The sequence below is a fragment of the Triturus cristatus genome, chromosome 9, assembly GCF_964204655.1.
Source record: "Triturus cristatus chromosome 9, aTriCri1.1, whole genome shotgun sequence".
Lineage (NCBI taxonomy): Eukaryota > Metazoa > Chordata > Amphibia > Caudata > Salamandridae > Triturus > Triturus cristatus.
The window spans coordinates 792,589,843-792,615,871 of NC_140592.1; the positions used below are offsets into that span (position 1 = coordinate 792,589,843).

At 42.5% G+C, this 26,029-nt stretch overlaps 1 protein-coding gene across 1 annotated transcript in view; it reads left to right on the top strand.

Moving 5' to 3' along the window:
• PRKCH (protein kinase C eta) overlaps positions 1–26,029 on the top strand; it is a 536,393-nt gene that overhangs the window by 380,267 nt on the left and 130,097 nt on the right. The window contains exons 8-9 of the mRNA XM_085626180.1: positions 150–275; positions 21,457–21,630. Coding sequence (XP_085482306.1) covers positions 150–275; positions 21,457–21,630 — 300 coding nt within the window. The remainder of the gene's footprint in view (positions 1–149; positions 276–21,456; positions 21,631–26,029) is intronic.

Consider the following 26,029-nt stretch of genomic DNA (forward strand, 5'->3'; position numbering starts at 1 on the left):
TCTTTCCCTGGAACAAGAAGCGGGGGGATTACCTTTACTCAGCACAGTACATGTGTTAGAAATACCAGAGATATTGTTCTAATTACTAAATGCATTTCGTTATTGCGAAATACTGTGATCAGATTTTAAATCATGCTTTTCAATTTCAGTACAGGAAAGATCCTCCTCGTGACCATAGTCAAGAAAATGGATCTGCGAGAACGGCCTCCCACTCCAAACTTGGCATCGACGACTTCCTCTTTATTCGAGTCCTGGGGAAAGGCAGCTTTGGAAAGGTGTGTGGGCTTTTACTTTTGTAGCACCTTTGCATTTTTTGAATAATTAATCTATCTTTTCCCTTTTTGTTTACAGCATAGTACTATAACATCATTGTAGGAGGACCACACAAACTCTGACTGTATCCCAGGAAAACCACTATCAGTGGCTTATGAATGAAAAGGGCCTTAGGAACACAATAGGACGGTATGTCCTTTTTAGTGTTTCTGAGGTAATTCAGTATTACAGAAAGGAATGCAGCCGTCTGCAAAGAATCTTCTGTGACACCCATTACGCAGCGCAATGTAAACCTGTGCCGCTAAAGGGTGGTTCTTGAATTTGCAGCAGGCTTTGACTCTTTACAAAGGACCAAGAGTGGCTCCAGTATCTTCCCTCTCTCTCCTGCTGTTTAATTTTATCTTTACAAATGAGGAAAAGCATTTCTCCATGAGCCTGAAATTGCACCATAGTACAGAAACAGGAGGACTGGCAAAAGCCCCTGGAGGCAAAGTGGTAACTGCAGGTTGCCATAGAGATAGTGTAGCGTTAGTGCAGTCCACCTCCCCTCCACTAAACCCCTGGGGGCTTTATTGAGACAGATAGTGTCAGAAGTCACCCATGGAAGTTTCCTGCCACTGCAGAGCATAAGTTGGGTGGAATATGTGATGTTACAATGCTATCAGTTACATCGCGGTACGTTACATCACAGTTATTACAACGCAAGTCGTTACAACGATTTGCATTAGAGGCGCTGGACTTAGGAATAGTAAGATTTACTATTCCAACTCCAGCCTACGACACAGTAGGGAAGGTGTTGGAATAGTAAATCATACTATTCCTTAGAGTATAGCGCCTTCCAGCGCAAGTCGTTGTAATGACTTGCGTTGTAATGACCGCCATGTACATGTATCGCGGTGTAACAACTGTGTTGTAAAGGTCGTTCGCCGTTGGGTGTGCTCCTGCTGATACTGACAGTGTAGTGCACTCTATGTAGGCATACTAGGCAGCACCCCAGCGGACCCTGAATGCCCCACAATGACCTGTGCAACATTTGACTGATCCCACCATCTTAGGGGGAACCAGAGGTACCCCCAAGGGGTGAAGGGCTTTGGGTATAAAAACATGAAAGATTGAGTGAGCCGAATTTTCATGTTTGCATGCTATTATATATTCACAGAATTAATACACAAACTACAGACATAGGTTTTTATGAATAATGGGTATCACTACCCCAATGTACACTCGATGCACTCAGTAGTAACCTGCCACAGATGTTACTGATGTTCTTGCTTCCGATCTTAAAACCTCAGCGGCAACTTCACTTTTCCAGCCCTTTCTTAGTTTGCCAACTGCATCATTCCATTGTTTCTGTCCTAGGATACATTCACATTTTTTAACCCAATATGTCACTATCTTTGCAATTCTATGTTCTTTCCATTCTTTCACATGATGTTACCTCCCCCCATACCTGCGCTCTAAAGGGAATAATATTGTATTATGGCCCACTGCCAATCTCTATAACAGTTGTTAAAGGCCCACTTACTGAGTTAAAGCCCTAAACCACAGGCGAGAGCCTATACCAAGGAAGCAAGGGAGGGTGGTATTTTCGAAAGTAAATATGGAGAAATGTAAGGGCAAGCATAGGAAGATTTGAGAAGAACGTTTATACTGGTATTTATTAGCCCCGAACCTTTTTATTGTCTTCAATGGAGTTCTCAACATTCCTGTGTTCTAATATATCATTACAGCCCACTGCTGAGGGATTTTTGGATTGTTAGTTAGGGGAGAGAGATTGCAACAACAGGGATAACCTGAGGCAGAAGAGCTATGGTAGCTTTAGAACATTCCACCCACTGGGGGTGGAATGTTCTAAATTTAAAAGGAAGAAACAGAAAGACAACTATCGGAATTTTGTAGCAGAAGTTTGTACCAGCCATTATTGGCCCTGAGTCACTCAATAATTTCCAGTGGAGCTCAGAACCATTCAATGTGCTAATAGAAGTTCATGCAGTACTCATGATCTAAAGAGATGATTTCACATGTATGTTTTCTATATCCAAAGAAACGTGAATGTCTTCAGCTCATCTCTATGCATATTGTGACTCTTAATGATTTCTTCCTACGAGTCAAGTTGCTAAAACGTATGACATATCTGTCTGAGGACTTTCTATTGACGTCAAATTTATGCTTCTGGAGATATGTCTTCTACAGTTGAGAATATTTTACTCCGATTTAAATCCTTGGAAATAAATACAGTGGTCCACTTGAGGCTTCCTGAACCAATTATAGGGATCTATGGATGTAATTGAAATTTTGCCACAGAGCTTTGTGAAATTTGCAAACATTGTATTTGTGACATTTTGAAAACATTGCCATACTTAATTTCTCTAATTACTTTTGACATTGAAACATCCCCAGTATTTTTTAAGGATACATTGAGGTCTATTGAAAAAGGTAACCTTATATGTGTAAATTTACTTTTACACTTTTGAGTAACTTTACTACTTTTGGTAATTCACCATTTAAAAATGTAGGGCTTCATTTATAAGGAGCTTGCGCCGAAGTCGCGTAATTTTTTTGGCACATCAGCACCGTATTCTCTGCTCCATATTGCCCCATATTTACAAGGTGTCTCGTTAAGGCCAGTGTGTCAGTTTTTATAGGGCTATGTCAAAAAATACCTACACTGTAACCACCTTTGCCACACAATTTATAATGTGTGCAGAGTAGGCATTCCCTCATAAAAACCCACTTAGAAGTGACGCATTGATATTTGCAAGTTTTTCAATGTGTGACGCATCTTTAAGATGTGTCACACTAAGCCTGGAATGCCTTAAAATTCCTATGCCTCTTCAAACCAGGCGTTGGAAATCATGCAGTGGCTTTTCAATAGGAATCTGACCAGCAGAAGTCACTTTACACACTGGAATAAGTTATTGAATCACATCCCCTCTACTAGTTGTAGGTCTACACCTTTGACAATCATGTTGTAAGACTCCTTGACTGACCTGGGACCATGGTACCTATGATATTATCATCCACTGAAGCAAGGCATTGCAACGTTGTGTACACCATGTTAGGGACAGGCCAGGATTGTCTTATCTCCATGGAGAAATAGGTCCTCAACACCAGTCAAGTGTACTCGAAAGCACAGCAGGTAAGTTCACACATAAGGTAGGTAACACATGAATTGCCACTTTACATTACAACATATGCGTGTATCCACTCACATTCAAGTGTGTCTCACTATGTCACACATACTTACATATAAGTAGACTATGTCCATTGTATGTGACAGATAGCCATACTTTATACTTCTCTGCATTACATCCAGGACCAATGTAAGAGTGTACAAGATGACTATTCCACCATTTTACAGTCCATTACATTGGTTCCCACACATTAGGCTACTTGGGTCAATTAGAACTCTGTTTTTTGACGTATTGCTGAAGTTGCATCGGTCGTAAGGCCAACTTTGGCAAAGTGCCCCTTTTGGGGCTGATGTGCTGTGGCAGCCTTCCCACTGATGTGCCAGAATTTCTGACACATCCTTGGGGCCTTACTTCATGGTGCCTCGTATTGTAAATATGACACTTCCATGGTGTATTAACCTGTCTTGACACAGCACAAGACATTTGACACGTCGATGCAGCAATGAGTCACTCATTATAAATGAGGCCCAAAAAGTTGTTCAAAATTATTGACTTACATGTCGCCCCTCCTTCCCCAAACAGGAGATTGAGCCAAATTTTTGGGTGTAAGTTACTACAGCTAAAAGGAAGCAGTAGCAAGCATGTAAGTAAAGCATGACACATGGCCAACCATTAACAATGTAACATCCTCTTATGGAATATTTAATCAGGGACTTCTAGTAGAAACTTATAGGAAATAATGTTAAATTAAAATTATTTGTTTCAGCTTTCTGAAACAATATATAAATTAAATTGAATTTTTAAAAATCTAAAAATGAAGCATTTTTTAAAATTTAATTATTACTACAAAATGCTGTGTGTGAAAAGGTCCCAATTAAAAAAAAAAAAACTTCAAGAGCAATAGCAGTGCAAGTGAGTGCAGAGTTGTGGAAAGCCAAGCATGTAGAGAAAGTGTTGTTGCCTGGAGGGAAAAGGATCAGACAGGTCTCACACTGGTGGATGCCTAGCACAGCTGGGACTGAATGATCTGAGGGAAGTCAACCCAAACAATTGAGAAGGTAGTCAACACTGTGTTCCAGTTATTAGTCTTGGAAAGAATTGCGTCATGGAACTTGGTGAAGTGTCAGCCATAGCAGTTTTTAGGTCTCGTGTGCGTTGCAGCGCAAAGCGCTGCTCCGCCTCCGCGAGAAATTTTGTAAGAGAGGACTTTGAGAAGAGGGCTTGAAGCCCCGCCCCTCATTTCCATTAGCTAGCGTCACCGTTTATGCTAAACGGTGGCCTGCCATTGGAAATGAGCTTTCTGGGTTGCCTCCCTTTGGCTTTTTTGTCCGGCCCATCCGGACTGGATTGCCTGCTTCACGGCTGTCGTGAAGCAGTTTCTTATCACTTATGTCAACAAGCCGTGCGATCCAGTCCAGATGGGCCGGACAAAAAAGGAGACATGGTGCCGCATGTTTATTTTTGCATTTCGCTTTCACTTTAAAGTGAAAGCGCGATGCAAAAATAAACAGCGGCTGCCTGGTGAGCGCTTGTTCTCATTGGGGGGGGTGAACTGTCGAACTCCCCTTGTAGTGGTCAGGCTCGCTTGCTATGCACCTCATGGGTGCTGGTTTCACAATTTACCAGGGCGGCTTTCCGTTCACAGCCCGGCCCAGGTGAGGAGAGTAAAACTGACACCCTCTCTAGGGCATGCGATCCGCCAGGCGTGTGAGCCAGGAAGTGAATTTGGTAAACTTGTGCGCATGCTCAGAAGGGAGATTGTTGCCTTTAGTCAGTCTCCATTTATGTGCGCTAGGTGTGGTCTGCCCCTCACCGTCCACTCCGCGCAGGCGGCTGCCATGGGAGCAAGAACCGGAGGGCGCGAGGCGGACCGCAGAGGAAGCCCCCGGAACCCCCTAGACTTGAAGATGGTCGCGTTCCGGGACCCGGACAGCCACGGCGCACGCATGGAGCGAGACGGCGGTAAGGACTGGACTGTGCACCTGACTCCACTCACCGCCCCTGGCCAGCAGCAGAAGGTGGTGGGGGCAGAGTAGAGACTCCCTTCTAATTCACCTCCCGAACGGCCTCCACTCTTATTCCTGGGTGCAACGAGTCTTGTTGCCCTGGAGCTGGTCCTGGGCTCCTCCATTCCCGGGGTCATTCTTTTATCATACACTAAGGGCGGTCCCCCAGATAAGAGGCATGGAAACATACCGCAATACTTGGGTGTGAATGGATGTTGACCTGTTCTCTACAAATGATGCGGATGGAGATGCAACGGTGGAGCCAAGAGCAGCGCTGACAAAAGCCTCCTGCCCATCCGTAACTCCCCCTCTCCACCCGTTGTCTCCCCTTCTCTCTCACTTCTTCTCTTCTCCCCCTATGACCTTTCTCCAAAGTTCGTCTCTCACTGCGGGCTCAACGTCGAGGGATTATTTGCCACCTCCACCCCCGCTGAGCCTTAACAAAATCATGTACTTTAATGTGACATCATGTAAGGTAACTGCTGCTCCTGTGTCCTGCTCTTGTGTCTGCGGGTGGAGCTCGCGCTTAGAAAACTGCAAATAAGTCACAATGTTTAGTTTTAGTATTAAAATAGTATTCCCTCGTACCTTGCATGCCGTATTTATGGGTGCAGGAAGGTGGTATGAGGGTGTATGCATCTTCTGTGCGCCATGAAGAAAGCTAGCGCTGTGGGAACGACGTGCAGACGCTTCAATGCGCCTCATTCAGGGGCCCTAATCTAAATTTTATTAAATAAAATGTGTGTTCCGTTTCAGCGAAGACTTGGCAGTGGTCTGCGCATGCAGGGCCCCCGTGCGCCCCTTCAGACCCTTTCTCAACTTCGAGACATTTTTCTGTACATTTAAATACATTCGGTTGGGCCAAATCACGACCAGATCTGTACATAAATTACACATCCAAATCATGCAAAACATTATCTTAAAAAAAAACTTTTCAACATATTGAAATAAGAAAAAAACGGTTGTCGAGTGATGCAAGAATGTTCGCTTTGACCTGTGCACTGTACATATGCCGATATTGTTCTTAGATGTGAAGTACCACGAGTGAGTGGTGTTTTGTACACTTACTTGAAGGGAAACCCAGTTTCTCCAAGCATCGCTCGCATCAGTCGGATAAAGGGAAACAAGCATTTGCAATACAATAGGTCTCGCATTTACGCAAGTTTGAGCTATTGACATTGCAAATAACAATGCCTTTATTTTTGTTTTCGTTTTTAAAACATAAATAAAAGGCATTGTCATTTACAATGCCAATAGCTCAAACTCGCGTAAATGCGAGACCTATTGCATTGCAAATGCTTTTTTCTTGAACCTATGAGAAGCTGTGAAGCCTTGGCGGAAAGTTGTATCTTTAAAAAGGCGTGTGCTGGCTGTCATGAAATTTTAAAAGAATAGACACTGCATTATAAGAGACTGTATAGGTGCACAAATAAAGTTATCACTATTCTACTTGCCTTTTCATGGCCATTGGCTTGCTGTAATTTTCTGCTAGCTCTGTGCAGCACAGTATTCTTGATCGCTACAGACCTTTCTGGGATTCCACAGTTCCACACTACTGTGAACCTCTTGTCAATTGGAAATGACTGAGACGCACTAATTCAAACTGCACTTTCATGGCGATAAGAAGCAAAGTTTGCTTAGCAGATGGAAGCAGGTAACAGCCACTGCTCCTGGTGTTCACCCATAAAGCAAGAAGGTGTTGATAATAAAGCCATATTTTCTGAGTTAGTTGGCCATTGAGGGTATTGCCGCAAAGCTTGCTGTGCTAACATGCAAAGGTGAGCACATTAGGGCTAGGGTTAATAAACAGTGTGACATGGTCAGCCCAGTGGAGCCGAGATTTTCAGGTCTTGAAGAGGCAGGGTGGCACATCTAGGACAGGTGTTTGCAAACTAGAGTCATAAGTGCTGTAAATGGAGCAGAAAGTTGACGATTTGAAGGGACAATCAAGAAGAAATAAAATCTGAATCCTCAGGATTGACTAGAAAATTCAAGACTATGTTAAGTACCTGCTGCAAGAGCTATTTGAAGATTTGTTTATTGTTGGAGAGGTCACATAAATCCCTGCCAGTGTAGCCCTGACAGGATGACCCAAGGTCTGTGCAGCTGCTTAACTTCAGAGATAAAAAAAAGATCCCCAAACTTGCAATCGAGAAAAGCAGAATGCAGTTTGAAGGGTAGAAAGTGACAATGTCTTGCTACTTTCTAGGAGGGGCTTAAATCATAGAGGTGTTTGCATCTCTGAAGAAAATGGGGGGCTGAAGTCACTGATATGGGAATTACATAGACTTGAAGCTAAAACATAGGCACTAGAACTGCAGTAGTAATTTAAACAAGATGGAGCTATATTGGTGGAGATAAGGAAATGTCTTGAGTAATTTAGAATGGTGGGAGAGAGGGAGGTAGCCATGATGCATCACAACATTGCAGTTAGGAGGTGGTAACATTCCTGACTGGTCTTTGACAAGGCTGCTCAGACCCACTCATACCCTTAGATATCCTGTCGATTAGAGAAAACAAAATATGATCTGAGATGCTTACTGGAAAAAGGGACATTTACTTAGGAGCTACTACCTATTACAAGGTGTTTTATTCAAAGCAAAGACAAATACCACATGAACAGGCTAAGCAGTACTTAAATCAGATAGATTGAAGGGAATGGAAGGACTACATTTGCTCTATACTGTCTGCTTACAAAATATTGACACCAGAATGGACTGCACCCGGTAGCAAAGCCACTTGAGAACTCCACAAGATATTCAGGTAAAACGTATCTCCTTAATTTCTGCTGATGTACTCAAAGGCCCTCAGGAAGGAAACCTTACCTTACACTATAGAGGAAGCACTTCTTAGTTCTGTAGCCTAGTAATTGCTCAGACCGTTGTGGCTCATCCAGGCCCCTATCAAGTATCAACTTAAATTGCAAGATCCTAACAAAACCGCTAGAAATAGGTAACTCCTTAATGGTACTACGGATTTTACTAGACCAGGCAGATTTGATCCATGAAATGTCCCCCTTCCATATCCTGTGGAGAGTGTTACATAATTTTGAATCAAATGCGCTGCATACTAGGTAAATTGCTGGCCATGTTTGATCCAGAGAAGGTCTTCGACTATAGGGAATTGACGCTAATGGAAGTACTGAGGAGGATGGAGGGTGGGTAAGCCTTTTTTCCCAGTGGAACTATTGTATCCAAATGAACCTAAGTGCATCTGCATCCTTTGTGTTATCCTATAGTACGAGGCTGGGGTGCCCTCTGTCCCCTTTTCTGCTTATCCTCTCAATGGAGCCAATGGCTTAATTGCTGCATGAAAACCATGCAAATAAGTAAATATACTTTATTGTCCACCCAACCTGTGTATGTATGCAGATGGTATGTTGCTATTCAATAAGAATCCGGAGTTGAATTTTCAGTCTATATTGTAAGAGGTTGTGAGTTTTGGTTGTTTATCAGAACTACAAATTAACAGGATGAGTTTAAGTTTAGGTTTATTAACAAAAAATTTTTTTCACCTTGTCTAAGGTCTACAATCTATACTATCAATGCAAATTAAAACCAACATAATAGCAATTTTTAAAAACAATACATTGTTGGGGAAGAGCCCTGTGTGTCGACTAATTGTATTTTCTTAGGATATAAATAAGAAACTTTTTTCAAATCTATGTTTTTAAAACAAATTTGTTTGTTAGCAGGATTCCTGAGTAAATGGATCAGAGCTTGGTGTCTGTGCCATATTTTATCTATTTATTATCAGTAGCAGGTATCTTGTTCTGGCTTATCTTAATGCTTGTCTAAATGCAGCACAAGCAACAGATTTTGAATCCCCCTGACAAAGATTGTAGAGAGGTGATTTTAAGGAATTATTGTGCCATCTCGCGGTTAAAGGAGTAAGGCGGACATTCCCTATCTGAAGTCTCATAATAAAACATCTAACACTACGTGAAATGCGAACGGAAAGATAGGGTTGTACCGAGCCAAAGTAAGTATCATAATATATAGTAAGGAAAAGCAGTATCCCAAATCAAAAAAATAACTTAACCGTGCAGATTGGGTTCTAAAGAATAAACCAGAGATGCTCAAGTGACCATAAAACAAAGAATTTCCTCCACTGACAGCTCACAGCAGGCAACTTGGGAATTCTAAAGATTTTCTGTGGCGGGTGGATGCTAATAGACCCAGAGGGAATAGTATTAGCACTACTATAGAAATACTATTCAGAACTAAATATGTGTCTGCTGTAGAGAAGTTTGGTTGTCTACCTAAAAGGTAGTTTGCATTACTGTTATCGATCATTATATAGTGGATCCCTGTTACAATGGCCAGTTTTCCTAGTTTTTTCCTCTATTTGTTTATTAGCATCCACATGCCACAGTCGCCTCATATAGCAGCCTTTAAATACGTAAGGGCACTCTGCAACAGGCTGGTGTGCACAGGTGGGAAACTCAGGATTGGCTGCGATATAATCATTAATCCCTGTGAATTGGGAGCAATCTCAGTCAATGCTCTCTGAAGGCATATGCCAAATATGTTTCTTTTTTATTTGCTGATGGGGACATGTATAGAAAAAATGAGTCTTCATTTCCCCTGCAGGGTTGTTGGTAGGTGATATTAGCAATAAGGAAATAAATAGTCAAGCTATGGTCAGCTTGGAAGAAACTGGACGGTAAGCGGGGCCTGGGGTTGCTCTGATTGCCATCGGGACTAGTGACCTTTGAAACCAGGTTCAAGAAGCCATTGCAGAGGCTGAAAATCCTTACAATGGAAGGTCGCCTTGAGGATAACATATTCCTTTCCTTGTTGTGATTAAGAAGAGAGGTGTGTGTAGTGCCTTAGCCATATTCTTATATGACAGGTTTTAGCAGGATCTTGCATCGCTTGCCAGCTGTGCAGCTAACGTTATCAGTCTTCGATATGGCCATAAGTATGAAAGGTGTGGAGAAAATCATATTTATCCTCTTTAAACCCACCATAAATGCCATAAAGGGCATGGCAGCTAGCAGCAGAGTTTCCTGTGTCAGGTGTGGGTTTGGCTGAGCCAACTTTATCCATTTGGCATGGTTCTAGCAAGCAGGTGTTCTAGGAAGACATGAATTGAAGAGATTTTTTGCTCACCCTTTTCTAAGGAATTAGTGAGGGTGGGTAGTGCTATTGTGCTGCTTCCCTCTGGCATTGGACAGTCTGTGACAATAGAACTACTAATTCCCTAGCAGGGAGTTGCTATGTCTTGGAGGGGAAATGTTGGTGACAGTGATTAAAAACTGATCTAACCAAGTTTAGCTAACTTTCAGTAGACTATGTGCTCAAGGTGAACCCCACTTCTTCAACTAAAGACATTCACACCCTATTTTCCATATATCTGGTGAAAGTCAATTTTGAAGAAGCAGATGGCAATAAGGATATGTTAGGGATCCAATAGGCTTCCCATTGCCTCTCTTGCTTTTACACTCTCGATTATACTTAGGGCTCGATAACTATTGCCTGGCAAAAGCCGAGTACAAATTCTGCGTCTGCTAATTTGCAATTGCACAGGCTTCACAAATTAGCAGGTGTGCAATTTGCATCCAGATACATGTTTGACACCTTGGGATGGACAGTAATGCATTATTAGCAGGTTATTCCCCATTACGTCATATAGAAGCAGCTCATTTGTGATATTTGCATACATTATTTGCACTAGGTTTTACCTGCCTCAAATCGTGGTAGCAAACACCCTTAATTTGCTTGCCCATCCTAATCCATTTTTAGGCACAAACAGGAGTTTGCACCCAAAACAGGATTAGCAGCATCATCGAGGCATTAATCTCCAACTCAACCTTGATTTTAACTGATTGGGTTAATTCTATTTCCGGTGCAAATCTTGAGCTATTTGCCCTGGTCCCACCCAGGAGGAGAGACTGTAAGAGCCTCTCCCGCACTAATTTTGGAAATAGCCCAGGAAAGTGGCGGTCCTCGGGGCTACGGGTGCCCCGTGGGCTCCCCTGCATGACTAAAATACAGTGTCCCTGGGATTTGTTATTATCTATTGGCAGTCGCCAGTAGATAGTTATAGTTAGGACCTATTTTCCATAGGAAATCCGCAACATTCTATTCCCAATAAGTCTGGCGCCGATTGACGAATCTTCGCGAAATTTTCCAAACTTTTGGCCAGCTCCGCTCCGCTCCTACCCTGAAAGTTTCGCGGTGACTCATCAAGCGGGGGCTGAGAAAAAAGGGGGGTCCCAAAACGCGTTTTCCCCATACAATTTCCCATAGGACCTGTTGTCGCAGTTACAGCCCGAACTGCTGAACAGAATTATACCAAATTTGGCAAAGAGGTAGTCCTCAGTTCAAACTCATGCCTTTTGCTTAAATCGTGTAAATCCGTTCAGTAGTTCCTGAGAAAATTACAGTTAAAAGTATATATATATATATATCTCCGGGGAGGATCCATGGACCCTCCCCGCACCCAGCGCGCACCCTGCCGTGCACCAGCTGAATGCTAATTGGCTGTCTACACTCCAGATCAGGAAGTGTTGGCAGCCATCTTGTGCCTCGGTAGAACCGAGGCACAAGAAGCCCCAAAAAAAACATCGCAAAACGCGAAAAGGGGGCAGGGTAGAAACACCCTGACCCCCTAGGCCTGCTCAGGGGGTCCCACAAGGCGCTTCGTTTACAATTAGCCCCCGGGGGGGCCAAGTCCCGGGGCAATTTTTCATAGTTATGGGGGGCCCAGAGGGGCCTCCCACCCCCTGGGGCTTGTCTTAATGTATGCGGGGGGCTCCTGGCCACCCCGCAGCCCCGTGAACCGCCACCCCGCGGGGCTTGTTTTAAAAAAAAAACCAAAAAAAACCTGTGTGGGGTGCTCGAGCCCCCCCACACGCCCCGGAGACTGCCACCTCCCGGGGCACTACATATTTAAAGTAGGGGGTCCGATACGGACCCCCAAGCCCCGGGGACCACCACCCCCCGGGGCTTTAACTTAAGTGGGAGGGGGGCCACGCGGCCCCCCTCCTGGAGCCTAGTCGTGGCCCTGGGGACCGCCTCCCCCCAGGGCCGGCTCCGGCAAACTGCTGTTTGCAATGGCAGGGCGGGAGCCTCGCGGCTCCCACCCTGCCATTGTAAACTGCTTTGCTATTTGGAAGAGAGAGCAGGGAAACCTGCTCTCTCTTCCAAATAGCAAAGCAGATTGCTTTTCCACATGGGGAGCAGCATGTTAGCTGCTCCCCATGTGGAAAAGCAATGCCGGCTCCCGCAGGAGGCGGGGAGCCGGCGGGGCCGTGGGGGGATTGGGGACCCCCCCACGGTCCCCAACGGAGGCCATGCCCCGGGGGATGGGGTCCCCGGGGCAAATTAAGGCCTCGGGAGGGGGGCCACGCGGCCCCCCTCCACAGTTTAAAAAAATATATATATATGGGGCAAGCCCTGGGGGATGGGGTCCCCAGGGCCATAAAATAAGAAAAAGAAGGGGAGCTACACAGCCCCCCTTCGTAAAAAGACAAAACAAAAAAAAAACGGGATCGGGAGAAGGCCACGCCCTCTCCTTTCATCACTCTGCAAATGCGCCCCCTGGCGCGTTTGCAGAGGGGGAACAAATTCCCCTTCAATACTGGGTGTGCCTGGGGGCCAACTAGCCCACCAGGAACCTCCAGTATGCGCCTGGGGGCTGCATTGCAGAGAGGTGTAATGAGGCCACGCCCCTTTTTAAACCTCTCTGCAACGCAGCTCCATGGCACTTACTGGAGGTACCTGGTGGGCTAGTTGGCCGCCAGGGGACCTCAGGATTCAAGGGGACTTAATCTCCCAACTTAAAACGCGCCACGGGGTGCGTTTGCACAGTGGTAAAGGTATGGGGCGGGGCCTGAGGTGATGCTGTGCAAACACGCCCTGTGGCACGTTTTAAGTTGGGGAATTCATTCCTCTTCAATCCAGAGGTCCCCTAGGGGACAACTAGCCCACCTGGTACCTCCACTAAGCGCCACAGAGCTGCGTTGCAGAGTGTTGTAAAAAGGGGCGTGGCCTCTGAACACCTCTCTGCAATGCAGCCCCCTGGCGCATACTGGAGGTACCTGGTGGGCTAGTTGGCCCCCAGGGGACCTCAGGATTGAAGAGGAATTAATTCCCCAATTTAAAACGCGCCACAGGGCGTGTTTGCACACATATCCCCTCAGGCCCCGCCCCCTTCCTTCACCATTGTACAAAGATTCCTCTAAAATCAGCCGAACTACGAATTCCGATTTACTCACCTGTAATCAGGAGAGAACCCTAGGCTGCATCTTTTAGCCCAGCACTGACTCTGAAAAGTAATTACCAGTAACTTGTATTTCCTTCCATAGGAATCCATTGTGTGGTTTTCAGCAGAAAAGTTTCTAAGTGTCTATTTTCACAAACTAAAAATATTCCTCTAAAATCAGCCGAACTACGAATTCCGGTTTACTCACCTGTTATCAGGAGAGAAGCCAGGGCTGCATCTTTTAGCCCAGCACTGAACATGAAAGGTAATTCTAAGCGTACTTACCAGTAACTTGTATTTCCTTCCATAGGAATCCATTGTGTGGTTTTCAGCAGAAATTTTTCTGTGTCCATTTTTGAAACGTACAAATAGTCCTCTAAAATCAGCCGAACTACGAATTCCGATTTACTCACCTGTAATCAGGAGAGAACCCAGTGCTGCATCTTTTAGCCCAGCACTGACTCTGAAAAGTAATTCTAAGCGTACTTACCAGTAACTTGTATTTCCTTCCATAGGAATCCATTGTATGGTTTTCAGCAGAAAATTTTCTGTGTCTATTTTCACAAACAAAAAATATTCCTAAAAAATCGTCTGTATGACTTAAACACATTCTTTCAACTGTTTACAGGAGGTTGGCCAGTGCTGGATCCAAGATCCACCACTGTTTAAGAAAAAGTAACGATAACACTACTTACCTGCTAAGTGAATTTTCTGCCATAGGATAACATTGGTGATTCTATGTGAAAAAGTTTCACAATTTTAAAATACAATAATATTCCTTAAAAATAACTACTGTAACCAAAACGCTTTTACTCAACTGTTTACAGGAGATGTCCAAGGACTGAATCTAGGATCCAGTCCTGTGGTTAGAAATGTAATCCATAAAGTAACTAATTGCATTTAACTAGAAATTCACATTGAGCTCAATGTTGCTTTGTGTTTGAAATTGGGTTGGCCATTGCAACAACTGCAACTACTGTACTTAAAAGTCTGTTGCCTATTTGCCTATTATTTAAACTAAAGTAATTCATTCTGAGAAAGTATATTTTGTATTGTAATGTATAATGTAATTATGATGTAAATAAAAAAAAATATCTAAAAATAAATAGTTAAAAAAATGTAGTAAATCAGTATCAAAAAAATCAGTATAACAATTAATACATTAAAAATTGTCATTTACAAAAACTTTGAAATTCACTGAAAAAAACATAGGTTTCAGGCCTGATATAGTTAGGAATTAGCATTTAAAAAACCTTTGAAATTCACTGAAAAAAACCATAGGTTTCAGGCCTGATATAGTTAGGAATTGGCATTTAAAAAACCTTTGAAATTCACTGAAAAAACCAAAGGTTTCAGGGGCATTATAGTTAGGAATTGGCATTTAAAAAACCTTAGAAATTCACTGAAAAAACCATAGGTTTCAGGGACGTTATAGTTAGCTGGACATTTCCCTCGCACAAAACCCTAGAAATTCCCCTGTTATAGTTAGTTCAGCTAACTATAACTCGCGCCCCAGCAATGCACTGCTGATGACGTCACATATTACATCACTCATGTCATGGTCAGTGACATCACTCATGACATCCCTGATGACATCTCAAATGACATCACTGATGACATCACTGATGACGTCATCCAGTGACTGTGTGTTTCTGTAAAGTTTAAATATATTTTATATATTTATAGTGAAAGGCCTATGGAAGAATGAGTGGGTGTACAAGTGTGTGAATGGATGATTTTCTAGGTGCGTAACTGACTCTATAAGTGAGTCATTAAATGTATCTTACTGTGGACTAGTGACTAAACTGTGTGAATGTCTGTATGTGTCTGTGTGTAGGTGTATAAGTGGCTGCATGGTTTTATGAATAGCTATATGAGTGTCTATATGGGTTATTGATTGGTTGTCTGAGTATCTGTATGGGTGCCTGAGTGTTTGTGTGGGTAGGGTGTGTGTGACTCTATGCATAGATGTGTTAGTGGGTGATTCTATGGGTGCATGGTTTTAAGAGTGCATCTGTGATCAACTGTATGGTTGGGTGAGTGTATGTATGGGTGTGTTAGGGACTGAATGTATATCTCAGTGGGACATGTGTGACTAACTACATATGTGAAAGGCAGTATATATGCGTGTAAGAGTATATAAGTGGGTATATGTGAGAGTGTGTGATTGTGAGAGTGGCTCTATGGATGAGTGTGTGCTTGTATCAATGATTGTATAAGAGCGTAAGAATGTGGTACTATTTTTATGAGTAAGTGAACTTGAGTGTGTTTAACTGTATAGGTGAGTAAATTGGAATGTGTTTAATTACTTGCACGACTGACTAGCTGTGTCAGTACCTCAATGGATGATTGGCGGTCTGTGAGTGTCTATATAGGTGTATAAATGCATATGATAGTCTTGTACGGAGTGACTGTAAGTATGAGTGACTGTACAGGTGAGTGAGTGGAGGTGTATATAGACCTAAGAGTTAATGAGTGGGTATGTAGCTATTGGTATTGGAGTATCTATGGTTTTGAGAATGGACGTCTGAAATTTTGAGTTGGTGTATGAAAGGTTAAATTAGGGTGTGAGAAGATGCAGTAATTTATCACATGGATGATGTCATCAGTGATGTCATCAGTGATGTCATTTGAGATGTCATCAGTGATGTCATGAGTGATGTCACTGACCATGTCATGAGTGATGTAATATGAGACATCATCAGCAGTGCATTGCGGGGGCGCGAGTTATAGTTAGCTGAACTAACTATAACAGGGGAATTTCTAGGGTTTTGTACGAGGGAAATGTCCAGCTAACTATAACGCCCCTGAAACCTATGGTTTTTTCAGTGAATTTCTAAGGTTTTTTAAATGCCAATTCCTAACTATAACGCCCCTGAAACCTTTGGTTTTTTCAGTGATATATATATATATATATATATAGATACATGTATATATAGATATATATTTATATATATCTATATCTATAACTATTTCCTACTGGCGGTCGCCAGGAGGTAGTTATAGTTAGGACCTATTTTCCATAGGAAATCCACAACATTCTATTTCCAAGTTTGGCGCCGGTCGATGAATCTTTGCGAAATTTTCAAAACTCGTGGGCCGCTCCAGTCCGCTCCTATCCTGAAAGTTTCGGGGTGATTCGTTAAGTGGGGGCCGAGAACAAATGGGGGTCCCAAAACACGTTTTTCCCATGCAATTTTCCATAGGAACCTTTATATATATTTATATATATGTATATATCTATAGATATATGGTTTAAGACCTAGTTTCCATTAGAAAATCTTTTGTGACTTGCTTATAACTTAACTACAGGTTGGCGAATATTCACGAAATTTTCCAAAATAAGTGCACCACTTTGCCTAGTTGTGCATGGAAAGTTTCGGGATGATTCATCAAGTGGTAGCCGAGTAAAAGGGGTGGATGAAAAAAGTGGGTTTACAATGTTAATTCCCGTTGAGATTTTAGACACGACTACAGCCCGAACTGCTAAACGGAATTACACCAAATTTGTCGGACAGCGAAATCTTGTCCAAGATATTGAAGGGAAGGTAAATTTGTATATCTAGAGGGGTGGCGCTTTCAACAATCCAACAGATCGCATGCTGAGATCTAATTGCTGCCAGCTCTTCAACCAGGAAGTGTTGACAGCCATTTGTCACTCAAACTCAGTTAAGTCCCAAACAAAAAGGTAAAAAAAGAAAAAGGGCCCACGTAGGAATACCCTGACCCCCTAGGCCTGGTAGTGGTGTCCACAGGGCCCCGCTCCTGGGCCATTATTGGCCCCGGGGACGACCACTTCCCTGGGCACGGCCATAATGTTAGGGAGGGAGCCACGTGGGTCCCACTCCCGGGCCACCTCCCCGGGGCTTGGCCAAATTTTAAAAGGGGAGGGGGGATGTGTTGCCCACCTCCTGGAGCCATTAATGGCTCAGGAGACCACCATCCCTAAGGGCCGGCTCCCTATATACCGAGGTGCCCACCCTTGGGACATAGTTTGTTGTCACTTGTCGGGAGCTTTGACTGCTCCTGCCAAGCGAGAGCAAACAGTAAGTCTGCTGCCAGTGTGCGGGAGCAGGAAAACTGCTCTAGCAAGCTGGGAGCTGACTTTTCATTTGTTTTCCTGGCCACTGTCAGGCAGGCAGGAAAACATATAAAAGAATTGCTTTTGAATGCTGGAAGTGGGGAGCTGGGAGCTAGCAGGGACCGCGGGGGCATTGAGGCTCCCCCCACGGTCCCCAACACTGCATACTGGGTGCCCTGGGTGGGAGCAGGTCACGTAGGATAGAGTGGGTTAATTCTTGTCTTCTCCTGGTGACAGCAGAGTCCATGGTTATCCCTTTAAATGACTACAAGCATGCAAATGTGCAAAATCACCTGGAAGCTCCGCTCATTTGGCCCCACCCCGTCCACCTTAGTAGTATGCATAGGTCTTCCCTCCTTTTACCAGGATGATGGACAGTTTTCCAAATGGCCCCCCATCGCTTTCCCATCGATACTGGTGACACATTCTTGAGGCCTAAGAATATGAGGACATCTCTACCAAACAAAGAAGTGCTTACTTTATATAGTTAGAGGATCGACCCTTGTTTGGTGGAGATTCACCTCTTAGTAGTTGTGGTGTCTTCTCTAGAGGAGGATTCATGTTATCCCAGATCTCTGGATGAAGATGCACGTGGAACAATGTCAGTGCTGAAATTAAATGCACACAAATGGTTTCTGAAGACACTTCGCTGTGGTCCATTACGCAACTGTAGTGGAGTAAAAGCACTAGGCATTTACTCAACGAGGTAGCACTTACTAATTAACCAGTAGAAAGTACTTGAGTTGGGTAGACTTTTTATTCAAAAATCTGAACTCTTGTTGGATAAAGGGGTAGTTGAGGTTTCGTTCTGGCCCAGTCATTCACACAGCTACTGACACACCCACACAGACACCCACTCACACACCCATTCAGCCACGCTCACATCCACTCACAGCCCCACACAGGCACTCACACCCCTGCTCATACAGCCACACAGTCACTCACATACCTAATTACACACCCACAAAACCACTCATACACCCACTCACAGACCCATACAGGCGCTCACACACCCACATAGCCACTCACCCCCCACTCACACACCCATACACCCACTCACACATCCACTTACAGATCCATACAGTCACTCACAGACCCGTACAGCCACTTACACACCCACTCACTGACTCACAAATCTACTCACACACCCACTTACACACCCTCAAAACTACTCACATAGCGACTCATACACCCACATAGATACTCAGACACCCACTTACAGACCCATACAGCCACTTAAACACACCCAGTAACCGACCCACACAGCCACTCAAACGCCCACTTACCGATCTTTACGGCCACTCAGACAACCACTCTCAAAGGTCGATGTTACAGTTAGGAAATAAAAAAAATTTAAAACATAGAAATTTACTGAAAAAAATCAAAGGTTACAAGGATGTTATAGTTAGGAGATAACATTAAAAAACCTTAGAAATTCACTGAAAGAAACCAAGTGTTACAGGAATATTATAGTTAGGCTCTGATTTCACAGGTACAAAACCATAGAAATTCAGCAGTTATAGTTACCTGAGCAAACTATATCTTACACCCTGTAATGCACTGCTTATGACCTCACATATTACATCACTTGTGACACGGTCAGCGACATCACATATACATATATGTGTGGTTACTTTTTAAACTACTGTTTTATTATGTTTTTTATGTTGAAATTGTATATATATATATATATATATGTATTTACAGTGTTCAATATTATAATTCATTTTAATCATTTCTATTATTTTTGTTTAAATCATATTTTTAAATATAGTTTATTTGCAATTATTTAAAAGTAGATATTTTTTATTTTTTATTGTTATGCAAATTTGATATTTTTTTTATTTTAAATAGTTTTTAACATATAGTGTTATTTTAAAAGTTAATATATGTTTTAAAGTTGATATAGTGCATAATCTACAATTCAATGTATTTCTTGCTGATTTTGTGATCGTCCATATTTTTGTTGCCGATATTTTTGACTTTACATCCAAAATATATAAAGTCAATGTGTGTGTTTTCAATATCTTTTCTTTGATATTTTTGTCAGCGAAATTTTTTTCTATGAAATTTCATCAGCAAACCTTGTTCAAGTAAATTTTAGGATGTCTTTTGACGCACAGATTCCTTTTGTGTGTGACATTAGATATCTAGGGTATGGGTCAGGACATTTTGACATTAATACAAATGGAATCAACAAACACTTGGTTAAGGTGAGACTGTAAAACACTGGAACATGTGCTAGTCGTATATCCACAAAGAGTGGAATGAAGCAAGGTGCATTTTGAAACCATTGTTTTTCAGTACTGATATATCCGATATACAGATGCTATTTTGGTCACTACGGCCTAAATTGGATTCACTGAGAGGTCAATAGCTTAGTTACATCAATCGCACATTACTGATATCTCAAGTGCTAACTGGTTTTCGAATTTCACGAAATGACAGTGAATTGTGAGCTCTGGAGTAATTGTGAAGTAATAGGTCAAGTATTTCCTGGAGTTTCATTAGCAATAAATTGCAACTTTCAGTTACTTTGAACTTGGTGCAGCCCTATTAACACAAATTTGATAAATTAAACTTCAGGCCAAATTGAGCTCAACTCTTTGAATGTGGCAATTTGGGTAAATCCCAAATATATTTGCCTAAAGTCTTTTTCACAAAGTTTAAGTATATGCGTAGATTCCACCAAGAGATAGCACTAATGGAAACTGGCGTTCAGGACATGATGTTCATTGCAGATTAGGAGTGTACACACATTTCCTGTAATTGTTGTGAATACTGTCATTATCACTCAAGTTTGCAAATTTTTAAGCACTTTAGATATTTGAGACTTTCATACCCTATTAAAGTTATTTTGAGAAAATAAAAGATTGCCAATATCGGCACAGTCATGAGGAAAACAGTTTTCAAGTTAAGTTATGATGGTGGCACATGTATTTTAGCACCGATTGGCAATCCTGAAGAAATATTGATAGTTTTTAGGCATTTCAATATAACCACCACTGATGTACATGCATTGATGATGAGCATCTTTTGATGCATTTGTATTTTTTTACAACCCATTGCAAGAGGGCCCCTATAGATGTGCTCATATTGGTGGCAGCTAATTAAGTCAAAACAACATTGGCAAAACCAATAGGTTAGTGATTAGTATTTTGCGGTACATGAGCAGTTCTATTGTAGTACTACTCCACGTCCTACAAAATGCAGTCTGTGACTAGGCCCCTTCGTCAACATTCACAGAAAACCACAGCTCTCTGACCCCATTGCAAGTCACTCTGATTCTTATCAACACTGCTTCCAGTGATACTGTAATGACGCCTGTATCATCTCATGTGACAGGTGCCATTTGACTGCTTCAATGTGACTCTAGATGGCCTGGAGTAGAGTCTGATCACCATGGCAACTAGAGGTACCTGTTTTTCTCAAACATCTATAAAACATATCTACTTGTGTAGACCTCAAGAGATTGAAAAATGGTCTCAAGGAAAGCGTGGGAGGAGGAGGATGCTGGGTGACAAAAGCTTTCTTTAAGGAATGTTGTACATTTTAATGAGGCTATTAAGCACATGTGAAATTAATTGATGGCATTTTAATGAGGCTATTAAGCACATGTGAAATTAACTGATGGCATAATTTCATAATGTGAATTGCAACAAGGTGCTCTATATCTTTCTGAATAGCGTAGTGGTATTCTCACTGATTAATATTTGTTCCATGGTGACTTCTTCTTTCATCTCTGATTTAGGTGATGCTCGCGAAATCAAAAAACACAGGAGATTTATACGCTGTGAAAGTGTTAAAAAAAGATGTAATTCTGCAAGATGATGATGTAGAATGCACCATGACTGAGAAACAAATCCTTGCACTTGCAAAGAACCACCCATTCCTCACTCAGCTGTGTTGCTGCTTCCATACTCCAGTAAGTGCTGATGAAGTTTTATCGCATTTACAACCATATAACACTGGTATGCCATAGACAATTGCCATTTCGATTTTGCGACACTAAATATGAATGCTTTTATAGGTATCTTCTAAACCTTTTCTGAATAAGTATTATATTGCCTTTGGTTAATATATGTGACTTATGACCTGTTAGACTGTCTTTTTTTGCAGGTTTATCCCCAAATATTTTGCCTTTTGCCTCCTATTTTTCTGACCCTGTTTTCGTTGGCTATAGGACTCTGGGCACTTTACCACTGCCGATCAGTGCTAAAGTGCATATGCTCTCTGACTAGCAGAAAGGGTCCCTACTTGGACAAGGGGCATACCTCTGCTAACTAGACACCCCCATTTCTAACATACTTTTAATATTGAATGACTGGGAAGTGCCTCACTTCGTGGAGTTAATTTCCGGAACTGGACGAGATAGTGGTTTAACTTGTTGGAGGACCACTGACCGAAAAAGGATTTCAATAAAAAAAAAAAAAGATTATAACACTTTTCGCTGAGAATGCTTTCATCCACGAATGCTTGTGCTACTGGGAAAAACTGAAAAATCCTAGAGTTTAAGAGCTATAGATTTCATAAATATTTGGGTGTTTGTTCAAGTTTATTCGGCAGTTTAAGTAGAAACTCGAGTTTATTTAACAAAAATTATTTAACTAGATATAAAACATTCTGAATTGTCCCTCTCAGAAGAAAAGGGGTATTCTCAACTGTTTAATAATGGTGGGTCAGAAGGATTTTGTAAGGTGAGTCTAGAGCAAGGCTTAGGTTTGGGTGAGAAGATCCTAAACTGCACCCTTCTGAATGTATTAACAAGCCTCACTTTATCAGAATCTAAAATAAGCAAAGACAAATATGAACTGGCTATTGCTGCTGCATAGTTCAATGGAGGTTACAATATTGTGTTTGGAGCGAGTGCAAGTGTCACTTTACTTCTAAATATGACCAGTTCAACTCAACCTCTTTTCAGTTTTTCTGACTCTTTGGCTGACAGGTGAGTTTCTTGCAAAAGAGCTGCATCAGTCTGTTTGGACGTAAGGTTCAATTACATTTTCTTTTGTCCTGTTGAAGAGCCTCTAGCACTTGGTTCAGGCCCTCTGTCTTTGAGTGCCCTTGGAACTTCCTGTGTTCTTATTGCTGCTGCAACCTGAGTTTCCATTCTGATGGGTGATGCTCTTTTTCTATCTGTGGATTTTGGTGGAGATTTCCATATCTATTTATTCAAGGCTAAGAACGTCTCAAATTCATCGGGTCTAGTTTATTCATATGATTTGCCATTTGTGGTACTCCACATTGTATAGTGTTCTAGAAGACAATATTTTATGTCTCATTTTGCAGAATCATGATCTCCAGTCCAGTAAAGCCTTCCTTTTCATGTTGATTTAGGAGGGAAAATCTGCTGTTTTAGCGATAGGGTGACCGTCTAGTCTAGTGTGAAGGTTCCAGTCTTGCCACCTATCACACTTGTTTGTCATTTAGGAAGGATGGTATTGTAGGGCATGGCTGCCTCTTTTGTTGTGTTCCTTGGTCTAATCTTGTGTACCAGCTAAAATACCAGTGGAGGCGCGAATCAATGTTCAGGCATTTTGGTATGAGTGTGGCTGGGTAAATCTTTACGTTATCTTTCTCGAGCTTCTCCATTATCTCATAGAGTTGTAGACTGTCATGATATGACTGATCCTACAAGTCCTACAAGTCAACAAGTTTTTTGTGAATCTGCCATGTGTTTTGACCCCATTTAGGATTGTTGTTAACATGGTTGTCTATGTCATCCAAATGTTTTTCAGTACTAGTGACTCTGTTGTTGAAGGGGGCTACATTAGTTCTCAATGATCTAATTTCCAATGTCCGTTCTGAGGGAGAAATGCCCATAGTCCCTATGTTGGAGCCATTAGTCATGATTTCCTTCAGTATGGTGCACAGGGTAGTTACCTGAGGTACTGACGTGTGGTGTGGGTATCAACTTAGATACTCCAAAAGCTTTTGTGACCAGTAGTTGCCATTAAGGCTTCATAGAGGATATGATTGTAATGCCTTTAACATCACAGTATATCAGCTGATGGTCCATAGGGTGAATTAAATTCTTTTGAACAGAAAAGAGGAAGATGTATATGGGGCCAGCACAGATAATGTATTCTTATGTTACACTGGACTCCTTGGGCTCAGATTACCTTTTTCGGGGGAGGAAGGGTCGGTGGTTACTTGCATCTCCCCTAAATTCCTGCTTTATGGTAGAACAACCACCCTAAGGACTTCAGATGAGAACAGTATTGTGCAAGCAATACTACTTGCTGCTAGTGGCCACTGTGCTGGGCTGTGCTGGAGCATTTCTGCTTCCATCTCTTGCTGTAGTTGGTGCCACCCAGCTTGAGGGCAGTTTGTTGATCACCTACGGCATCAAGGGCAGCCACATGCCCTCTAGGTGTGAGGCCCTATTGAAAGTTTGTAGCCTGATCTTTGGCAGGGCTGGACTGGGAACGCAAACCGGCCCTGGCAATTGAGTCGGGCTGGCCGCAGGGGGACACGGGGGCCAGGTGAGAGCAGTGGCGGGCGTGGAAAACACTGCAGCTACTTTTGTTACAGGGGGCTGATATTGCAGCTTTGCTGCAAAACCGGCCCCCGGTAACAAAAACAAGCCCCCAGGGGTCCAAAACCGGCCCCCATCTTTGCTGCCCACCTGGGAAACACCTGGTGCCCACTATGGCCAGTCCAGCCCTGATCTTTGGGTAGCACATTGCTTTCAGGTTAGTAGACACAGGTGCCCCTTTGGAGCCTCTTCTGTATGTGTGTTCCTCGGTGATCCTGTCCACTTGTACTGTGGGGCTGAGTGCAACGGTGTTTTGTGGCCCTGTGACCTCAGGTGCTTATTAAGGTGCCCAAAATCTTTCAGGACAGAAATGGAAATCTTACTCTTCCAACATCATTTTCCCATTTTACCTCCTTGGGCTGTCAACCAAGGCCCTTGTTAAACCATCTGAGATCCCCAATTCTCATGCTGGGGAGCTTCTACCACCCAAAAGCCACGCTCTCTAATAACCTGCTTTATTGACTGCGAACATGTTTATAACGTTATTCAGAAAATGTTCAAAGTAAAATTGTTGACCTTCAACGCTTAAAGTAACTTTAGCTTTTTGTAAAGTGCTCTGCCTCCCATTTTGGGTTTTGTCCACTCTGTAGAAAACCACAAATACAGTTCAATCAATAAGTAACTTCTCATCTTCAACCAGAGGCTGATACCGAGAGAAGATCTCAAGACACCTCAGTGTGAACTGCTTGCTTTATTAGGAGCTGGCTAGGTCCTTTCCTCTGCAATGACCCAGGCGACCTTAACTCCATTTGATAGCCCCTACTTGAGTAGGACTGCTGCATCCCCATACCTGCTGAGTGCTGCAAGTGTCCCTCTAGATCAGGACTCCTTTTGCCAGTATCCTACACAGGAACTACCCTCGCCATACCTGGTCTACCATCTGCATGCTCATTGTGAGCATCCAACACTTTTGTAGCAAAGACTACTTTTGATCATCAGGGACTACCTCTAATGTTGGGACCCACGCAGGGCCACAAAAAAACAACTGAACTCTAAAAAAGTCTCTGAATCCAAGGACCCGTTTGCTCACACTACTCCCATCATGCAACATAGAAGCCATTAAAGAAGGACAAACACCATCATCTTCTGCAGTTTACAACAAAACAAATCGATAGCTTATTTTATCCCACATAAGGCGGAGGCCGGATGGTTCTCAGAAAACTTCAGTTTTACTCTTTTATTAAAGATTTACATAAACAATAGATTAATTATTTTCTAAAAGTGCTAGCATTGACTGGACAATTAATTTGTTTCCCAATCTGAAAGTGCTAGCTGTATCTGTATATTATATTAAGTATAATATAATTGTAAACGTTTTACCTTAAAAATACAGGTATTATACATAACCTGATCTCAGGCAGGTGCTGGGTAAACGTAAAGGGCTCCTAGTTTTGGTTTACTTTAAGCTACATCTTGGTATCATTCACACAGATATGATACTGCGGCTGGTGTCAGTAGATGATATCTACCATCATATTTTATGTAGCAGGGATGAAAGAGAAGAAAATACTTTAGGGTACAGCGTGAAGAATAACAAGCACTGGCAAAGCAAATAGGTCTGACTTTAATGTGACAACATGTGCACACATAAGCATGCAGAAATGTATTTCCCCGTGATAGCACAATACAGTCAGTCTTATTGGATTTGCCAATGCTTGGAGACAGTGTTGGTGATAATTGTGGTATAGGTGGAGGCCATATTAGTGGTAGTGATATTTGTGGTACCAGGGGTGGTAATATTAGTGCTGTTGGTGTGATCTTGTTGATGATGGTGGTATTGGTATGG